The sequence below is a fragment of the Fulmarus glacialis genome, unplaced genomic scaffold (genome assembly GCF_000690835.1).
Source record: "Fulmarus glacialis isolate BGI_N327 unplaced genomic scaffold, ASM69083v1 scaffold9129, whole genome shotgun sequence".
NCBI lineage: Eukaryota > Metazoa > Chordata > Aves > Procellariiformes > Procellariidae > Fulmarus > Fulmarus glacialis.
The window spans coordinates 5164-14498 of record NW_009233912.1 but is presented as its reverse complement, the minus strand read 5'-3'; the positions used below and the strand labels follow the sequence as shown (position 1 = coordinate 14498).

General features: G+C 51.2%; 1 protein-coding gene across 1 annotated transcript in view; it reads left to right on the top strand.

The window, feature by feature from the left end:
* LOC104082372 (tetraspanin-32-like) overlaps positions 1–4165 on the top strand; it is a gene marked incomplete at its 5' end in the record, with an annotated part of 19447 nt that extends 15282 nt beyond the window's left edge. The window contains 3 exons of the mRNA XM_009585484.1: positions 56–148; positions 1767–1850; positions 4070–4165. Of these exons, the coding sequence (XP_009583779.1) occupies positions 56–148; positions 1767–1850; positions 4070–4165 (273 nt within the window). The remainder of the gene's footprint in view (positions 1–55; positions 149–1766; positions 1851–4069) is intronic.
* Positions 4166–9335: the final 5170 nt, after the last annotated feature.

Sequence of the window (9335 nt, the reverse complement as noted above, 5' to 3'; positions counted from 1 at the left end):
GGCAGCGAGGGGAGAGCCCCGGCGTGTGGCTGGCAGACCTCTCCCTCTCTTCCAGTTCCTCTGCTGCGGGAAGCGCTCTCCTTTTGGGGACACGGCCAACGTCGAGCGCAAGACGTGCCCCTCCGGCCAGACGCGCGATGCGGGACAGGTAAGGGAAAGGTTTCTTCCACTTGTTGTGCCGCTACGTGCTAAGTGTTAAAACCTCACTGGTGTTTAAGTGTTAATGAGAATTGTGGCTTTTTCACGGTTTGGGGTTGCTATGGCTTGGGGTTTGTTTTGTTGGGGTTTTGTTGTTTCGATAAGGAGGCGTCTCACCCGCTGGAGGGGACGCAGTGGATCAGCAGGTCTCAGACCTGCAGATGTGGTTTCCTTCGCAGCTCTAGAAGAAAGCCTTCGAAATGCTTGTGTCTGTAGCCTGTCGCTTCCCTCAGCTTCCTCCTCATCTCCTGCCTCCGCAGAGAGTGTGAGATATCACGGGCGCGTCTGAGCTCAAAAAAACTGTTGGACTTTTCCACGTGACGTTAATTGCTGAAGCTTAAAAAGTGTCCCACTAACAGCAAATGTGGAATTTGCTGTAATTCCTTTTTCCCAGGGCATTAAGTAGGTATTAAAACGAGAAACTCATGGAGCAGGATGATGATGCCCAGCAGTAGCTTCACCAAGTACACTTCATTCCTCCTCTTTGCAGTATCTCAGTGAGGCCGATGGAGAAGCCACCAGTATTAAACTGCCTCTGTGCTGAAGCTGCAACATAGAGTTCACGCTCTCTGAGCAAATCTATTGTGTGATTATTTTTCCTCCGCTGGAGTAGCCACGTCAGCTGAAGTAGCCAAAGCCACCAGCACCAATATGTGTGTTGTCCCTAGGAAAAACAAAACCGTGTTGCTACAGCTATACGAAAACGTTGTTAGGCGAAGATGTCCAGCGCCAACAGGACGCCGTGACGCGCAGGCACGCGTCAGCCCGCGGGGCAGCGTTTCACAGCGCTGCCTCCAGAAACGTCACATCTCGAAGCAGGGTTGAGCTCTGGCTCGAAGAGCAGGAAGGGAGAGCAGAGCAAAACCGGGCCCCGTAGGGGTGACTCTGCTCCCCGCCCCGCTAACGGTTGGCGTTTCCTCCGGTAGCGAGCCGGGGGAGGTGCGTGGGAGGATGCATTTTGCGACCCAGGGAACTGCAGTTTGGTGGCTGCAGTGCATTCACTCTCTGGCTTTGAGCACTCTTACCTCACTCTGCAAATCTCGTCAGCAAGGGCATGCTCCTGCATTTCTGAAATGGCTCTCTTGGCTAACACCTCCTGGATTTCCGTGGGGCTGCTGGCATGCTTAATGCTAACGTATATTAATGCTTGCGACACTTTGCAAAATTGAGCTGTTCATTAATATCTTTGGGGAACGCATGTAGCATTGTGGTGTGCTCTGCTTTTTCCATTTTTTCATTTCCCTCTTTCCGTTTTCTAGCGGGTGGAAAGAAAAAACCTCGCGCGTGACCACACTCACCTGTGCGCACACACATCCCCCACAGTCCGAAACACATCATACCAAGAAAATCGTAGGTGTATTGTAGTAATAGAAAATAGACCGCAGGTGTTTGTCTTCCCAAGTTGCAGCAGGAAAAAGGAGAGCTGCCCACAAAGCAGCCCAGCCGTGCAATGCTGCGTCCCCCTCTTGCCTCCCTTTCTATCTGGGGTTGTGGCAAGTGCTGTTGGGGGGACGAAGCCCCCCCACCGAGCTGCTGCTGTGCTGCAAGGGGTGTCTCTCTCCTCCCAGGACTGCCTGCGAGAGATCCAGGATTTCCTGAAGAAGCACATGGACTTTGTCTCCACGCTCCTGGGCATCGCCATCGGCTTCACGGTAGCTATGTCTGTTCCTTCGTGGTTTTGGCCCCGAGAGGCAGGCTCCGGCGGGGAACGCGTATCCTACGTTAGCCCCCCAGAAGCTGGGATTTTGGGTGATTTTGGTGACTGGCAGCAGAGAAACAAGCAGTGGTGGACTCCACTGTGAAAATCAGGAAAGGGTCAGGACCTGCCTTGGCCAGGCTGATGGATGGAGGGGTTTTCCTGCAAGAATAGGCTCGCTGCACGGTTTTCCTGCCCGAACTAGGCTGGGAGCGGGCTGCAGCAGAGTTTGCATTTCATCCACTCAGGCTTGCCTGCGCATCTTCTCCTGCAAGCGAGAGGCCGTGCCCCCTGGCGCAGGGCTTGCGGATCGGGTAGGAAGCCGGCAGCAATTGTGGAAAAGGAGATGGAGTAAAAGCTCCATATTTTAGGAAACTTGCTGCCTCCCAGCTCAGCCTGGGAAGTCGCTTTGTGCGGCCGGAGCTGGAAAGTCTTGAAAGCTACTGAGCACCAGCAGTGGAGCTGGAGAGCTGTGCAGAAAGGGAAGGTCTCATCCTATTAATGACCACTAACGCACCCGGTAAGGTGCATTCGGGCAGTGGGTGGGTGAAGCGCGGGCTCGTAAGGAGCAGGCTGTAAAGGAGAGGAGCAGAGGGTGTTGCCTGGGCTCCCAGGCACCGTCCTTGGAGGAGGATCTTGCAGAGGAGGGGTAGGATCGTCTTCGGAGGATGGCTTGGGTAGAAGGGGTCTGTACTGAATTTGTGAGTCTTATTTGGGGGAGGACAAAAGAAAAATTGAAATGCTGCGAGAGGAGGGTGTCCTTCAGCGGTGAGGGGGCTTGGTGGCTGCATGGGGACGGTCCCTTCGGAGCTGGAGAGTGCCGCTAATTAAAACAAGCCTGTTCGTATGCCCACCCGCTGCTTGGCAGAGGTGTATCACAGTAATTACCTCTATGCGAGGGCCCTGCACGTGCGGTGAAGCACGCCAGAAAGGAGTACACGCCAGGAGGCTCGTTTCTTCCCCATTAAGGGAGGTTTGGTCTGCTGTGATATCTCCAGGCTGCTCCCCAGCTGGGGTGACCTTTCCTGACTGAATGTGTATTGGGAGATTGTTTTACTACTTGCGTCTGCCTTGGCACAATTATGGGTTAGAAGACTCTTCTCCATCTAAATAAAACCCAGAGGAACAAACACTTTTTTATTTTTTACTGCCAATAGTAAATTAGGAAAACCATCAGGCATTGCTGTGGAGCTATAAATGTAAAGGCACGTGTGAATATTTGGTGTCGCTTTCTAATTTTTTCTCAGGTATAGGAGGAATTTCGCTGCAGCTATATTCAGACAAAAGCGGGAGCATTTTTATTATATGTATCTCTTTTTCACAGCTTGATGCTATAGCCAGATAAGGCGGCTGTCTTTGAAGCGCGTGCTAGAGGAAATCTCGCTGCACGGTTCGCTATTGTGATGGCAGGATGCAAAGGAAGCGCCCGACGAGGGCTAGAGCCGCTCTGATGTCACTGGCCCCCGGCCAACAATGCACACATGTCCCCAGATCAAGCCGCAAGCAAAGGTGCTTGCACGTTAAGGCAGACCTTTAGGAAAGAGCACGTTGTTACAGCCCTTGTTATCCTTCCCACAGCAGCCTTTCCTTTGATACGTTGCCTGGGTAAATCCTAATGTGTGACATACCCGGCAGAATATCACAACGCAGAGGAAGTATGCTGTCCTCTGCGTTCACAACCGTGCACGTGCATGGGGTGGGGTTTGGGGTTTGTCGGGGGTTTTTTTGGTTAGTTGAGTTTTTTACTCCAAACAATAAATAGGTTTGGTTTTTTTTCTCCCTATGTTATCCTTACAAAAGACTTTTATTATGAGAGAGATATGTCTGTTCGCATAGAGGAATGTTTTGTGGCAGGGATTTGAAATCTGAATTTCCTGGTTTCATCTCATTTCTTGGTATTTTTAGGACCGGGTTTGAGCTGTACTCTGCTAATTCCAGTCAGATGCTTTAACCACGTGTTGGGCTTTTTTTTTTTTTTTTCTCCCATGTCGGAATTGGTGTTCACCATTTTACTGGAAAACAGCTCTCTTAAGAAAAATGTGACATCCTGATACATAAATTCAGCAGTGCCAAGCGGACTAACAGGCGACATTTACGATGGCTTATTTGCACAGGTGGAGCATCATAATCAGTTCGGCATTTAATTGTGTGCCTGTCTCATCCGTTTCCTTTTAGGTTTACGGGATGATCCTGACCTCATTCCTCTGGTTCTCCATCCACTTCAGCAGCAACCTGGACCGGAAAGGCAAATACACCCTGCGAGAGAGGTAGAACCCGCCGCCCGGGCGTCCCTGCCAGGTAGAGCCAGCTCTTGGCGCAGGAAGATGTCTGAAGTCACCCACGGAATCCCCCGGGAAGGCGTTGCATGGGCGCAGGCGGTGGGACGCGCGTCACGCGTTGCCCTATCCCGCGCTACAAGCTGTCGTGCGTTTCCAAGCCGGTCAGAGCGGACGATGCTCTGCGAGGAGCAGTCCCACGCCTTCGCCGAAAACGGACAAGGACGGCGACGCGCACCTGGGCTCGGAGATGCAGATCGCCTCGCCGGGGGACGAACGTGGCTGTAGCTCCACAAGCAGGACACAAAGAGCCCCTCAGGACAAAAATGGAGAGAAAAGCCCAGCCAAAATCACAGCATTAAACCAAACTTCTCTTGCGCTGCCGTCTGAGCCGTTCCCTGTGACCCCCAAAGATGCAGTGTTTCTCGGAAGATGGCTTTGGATCACAGCCCAGGACCGATCTTGTGCTATAGACAAATATATGGACATAAAGTGTGTCGTCACTGATGGGGAATGTGCTCTCCTAGCCTGGACACTCGTGATGATCGACTTTGGGCACGTTTCTGATCATGCTCGAGCATGTAGGCATCCAATGACTGTCGATTTGTTTTTCCCCTGTTTTCAAATATTGCCAGATTTACAGAGCTTTTGGTAGAGATCAGGGAAAAAAAATCCGAAAGCAGTGCATGAGCTTTGAAAAAATGACCAGCATAAGGACATACCCCTCTGTTATTCCTCCTTGCTAATGCAATACACCATCATTTTTTAATTCTCAGGATTTAGTCAACCTCCTAGAGCTTGATGCCACACTGGTTTCACAGAGGCTTGTCTGACTTCCAGCCTTAGCTCTGTGTTTATCTAGCTTCACAAACCCACCCGCCGCTGTGCAATACAAAAGGACTTTGATATTACACATACATGCAGGACTGAAGTTTAAATCTATAAGAGAACAGGACTGATCTCCAGCCAGGTCAAACAATACAATGTCCAACTCCACGTCCTCTTTACATCACCTTATCAATAATAAACAGAAATTTAAAAAGCCTCAATCAACTGAAGAACTCAGCTCTTCATCTAGCTCAAACTCCCTGGCGTGCTTTGCCCTCATTGCAAGGAGGCAGAGCCGCTTCTGTGCCGAAACCCATCGTTGCAATAGATTTAGCACCTGCTGGAAAACCTGCTGTAAAACTCTATGTGAAATGTCTGTTGAACCAACAACAGCTTTCATCCCTCTCCTTTGTGTGGCTTTTAGCCATGAAAAACAGTAAGTAGCAATTGTTTATTGAGATAAACGTGGAAACCCCCGTGCTGATGTTCAGGCAGGGGCTGCTACACCTACAAGAACAGCCTACGGCACCCGGTTAGCATTTTAACGTGGCTGCATAGCAATTGTTTATTGAGATAAACGTGGAAACCCCCGTGCTGATGTTCAGGCAGGGGCTGCTACACCTACAAGAACAGCAGTACAGCCCACGGCACCTGGTTAGCATTTTAATGTGGCTGCAAATCTCTTGCATTGGAAAGAATTGCAAGGGGGGGTGGGGGAAGGGCTATCGCTCCTCCTCCCCCTCCCTTGGAACCAGCGGAGCTTCACCATTGACTTCACTGGAAGCAGGATCAAGTTCAAACTGCTCCAGAGTATTACTCAAGCTACCTCCTGGCAGTCACCAACACACCTCGGTCTAGCAGGGATTTAGTGGTGATATGCACTTGCCAACATACCCACTTCTAGCAGTGGGGAAAGATTCACTTTTATTTTTATGTTTATCTCTCTATCTATCTATCTCCTATTAAGTATATCACGCTCTGGAGAGAGACAATCTCCCTTGTGAGCTCCAGCTGCTATTGTCCAGGCCACTGCTATTGTTATTCCTCAGGCCAGCTGGCAGCTCATGTGATTCGTGGTTGCTTCAATAAAGACGAATTTCTTGCAAAAGGCCATCATTCCTTCTCTTTTTCTGCCGTGCATGAGGCTGCCTGCGTTGCTCGGGGGTTTGCGTCATGGAGAGCCCTCAGTAATTCTGTCAGTGCTGGGAAGAGATATTCCCCGGGCAGCTGGTGCTCGCCTGTCCCAGCAGCGTGCCTTAGCACCCGAGAGGGAGGCGATGGCCTGGGTCCTTCAGAGGAAAAGGAGCCGCTCATCAGCCTCATCCTACCCTCGGCCAGCTGCCGGGGCAGCAGGCAGGTACCTCGCCTGCAATGAGTAGTGCAAGCAGGGGCAGGAAAAAAGCTTAAGGACGTGTTTAAGCAATAAAGACCGGAGTATTTCTATGAAAGAAATCTCTACCGTTTCACTTTTTTAAACACTAGGTAGTCAGGTCTTGCCCACCGCTCGGTGTTGGCTGGACGACTGCTGGTGTTCTGCCATACCAAAAAACCGGTCGGTGCTATGGGTGTGGGTACCTGCTCAAGCCTCATCAACTAGTAGAAAAGATCTCTGTTAACGCTTCACCACCAGGACCGCTAAAGCTTCAGGTGCTCCTCCTTCCCGGGTCAATTTTTAATGAAAAAGGGATGATTGTGGACAGGAGTAGCATATATATGGCTATCGTATCCCCCTCCTCCAGCTCTCCTTTTCCTTGAATCACTTGTGATCACTGAAAGCTCATCAGGAGGAGCAGGCACCCTCCCAGCACTGGCCATAGAGGTGCGCGCCTGCGTAGCTGCTGTTCTCACACCTCTGTAATGATTGCTGCTGCTTGCAGCAGGGATGAGAACACGACCTGCACCGAACCACCTCGCAAGGGGATAACGCACCTGGAGGGTCGTCGTTTCTTCTTCCCAATAAGCAGCAAACCGGGAGCGTGTGATTTCTCGTCCCAGGGAGTTGGGAGTTCCCTTTCTTCCTCTGAGAGCCAACCATGGGGTTCAGGTAATTTTTTTTGCTACAAAAAATTTAACAAACAAACTATAATAAAAAAAAAAACCAAACCGTGTTCTGTATGCACGTGCTGGCCATCTCGTGATCTTTATTCCCATTTCACCCATGGCTGGAGTTCCCCTGCAAGGAGCAGCACCTTTAATGAGCGGCTGGCAGAGCAGTGCCCGGCCGGACACGCTCTTCTGCCAGAGCTCGTGCTGTGTGTAGCAGCAGGGGCTCCTGCCGCCCTGTGATGCCATCCCGTTGCCATTTTCAGGAGCAGGAAAGGGAATACCTTCGACTCCTCGGTTTTTAGAAACCTGTTGCAGAAAAATGCAGCGTTACCACTTTGTTCGCAGTCGTAAACGGCAGCACCCAGGGCTGGCTGGGTGGAAGCTGCCAGGCGGGCAGGCGTCGAGCGGGTTTTTTTACACCTGTGCCAACAAAAAGCCCCTGTCCTGCAGTCAACGTGCTTGCACTTACCAGCCCCTAATTTGCTGCTTGCTGTGGGCAAATTACAGCTCTTGTGCAACCAGAGCAAAACCCCAGGAACCTATTTGTAAGCACTGCCAAGAGTTACCCAGCCTTGAGAAGAGCAAGAGAGAGATTTTGCTGGGATAAGAGCATGGAGTTGAGCAACGGGGATGCAAAACCAGCAGCCAGGCCAGGAAACACCTGCAGATCCCTGAGCCTTCCCAGGGCTTGCACAAGTAGAAGCTGGCTGTTATAAGCACGTCAATACTCCAACTCTGGTAGGAAAGAAATCCCTATTTATGTAGGCATAGGCAAGAGCAAAAAAAAAAAAAAAAGTTAAAGAAAGACCAAAGGTGCAAAGTTAAATATTTAATTGTGAATTGGCTCCAATTAATTGTCAATTAAGCTCCAGCAATTATCAATTAGTTCCACTAAGGTCACCTGGGCAATCGCAGTTTGGCCTCTCGATGGGTATGCGTTAGCTTGTGCTCACGCGTTACCCTTTTCCTTTTATTTTAGACAAACCCCCAGCTCTATCTGAGGACGCGGGGAGAGGGAGCAACCTGAGGCCAGGTGATTACCTACAGGGCTGGGGAGCATCAGCCCCTGGCAGCGGCAAGAAGCCTTTTGTGCTGCTCTCCATCCTTCGTTGCCCACGCCCCGCTCAGGTCCTGCTCTGCCAGTGTGAGCATTAATTTCCCCTGAGGCTTTACGTGGGGCTCGCCGCGTGCCCGTGGGTGGCCCGACCACAGCTTGCTTACGAGCCAGGAGAGCTTTCCCAGCGCCTGCTCCGAGGGCAGCAGATGCCGCTTTTTCAATGTACTTCTCACGCAGAACTGCAGGTGAGCAGGGCGCAGCTTTGCACGGCAGCTGAGGACGTTTAGGGCTTCTGCAAATTGGGTTTTTCAGTACCCGGAAAAAAACCTGAGGAGCTCAGAGCACTTGTGAAAAGCACAGGTTAAGCAATTTACTGACTCTCTAGAGGGATTCGGTGGTGAGGAGAGTGGGAATCTTTCAGCCTCGTGGTGCGCTGGCTGGGCTCCAAAACGTTTTGCTGTTTCCTGCCCTATTGACTGTGTGTCTGCCAGTTCCCACTACCGTCACAATAAAACTTCCTCACGCAGCAGCCCCTTCGCTCTGCAACTCCGGTTCGTGCCTGCAGCAAGCTCCTAAAGGAGATACTGCTGAGCAAGTCCTTCCGAAGCCTTGTAAGTTGGCAAATTTGGATGGCCCTTTGCAGCAGGGGGGTGATAAGGAAGCCATCTCCTGCTAAGGTAAAGTCGCGTTTCCGAGCTGCAGACATAGGAAATATTTTTTGAAGAGTTGATAGACGTATTTTTTTTAACCGGGTGCAGAAGCAATGCGTTTGCAAAAGCAGCTGGCTATAATTCTCCTCTAGAAATGCAGCCAGAGGTGGTAGATGCTCCATGCAGGAGATCTCCGCCAGCACAGCTGAAGGCAGGTAAGGTCAGCAGCTGCTTTGAATACACGGTCGGATCACACACGGCCTGCAACTCTCCCGTGAAGCGTCGTTGCAGTTCTCTCTTTTAGTAAAATGCTATATTGGGGTGAAAAGGGATTTTTTTTCTTCACTGTGTAGTTCCTCTCCTGGGAGGCTGAGCAGCCGGCAGCGAGCATCAACCCTGTCCGCTGGGAAACATAGCACCGGGTGGGATGGTGGGGGAGAGCGCGGGAGCAGGGAGGGGAAGCACCGGAGCAGCCTCGGAGACTGTTTTGGAAAAACAGACGTGGTGCATGTTTTGCAGCTTTCAGCCATAGCCACCAAACCCATGAGCGGTTGCAGGCCTGCCGGGGAGGCTGCCCCCTCCCT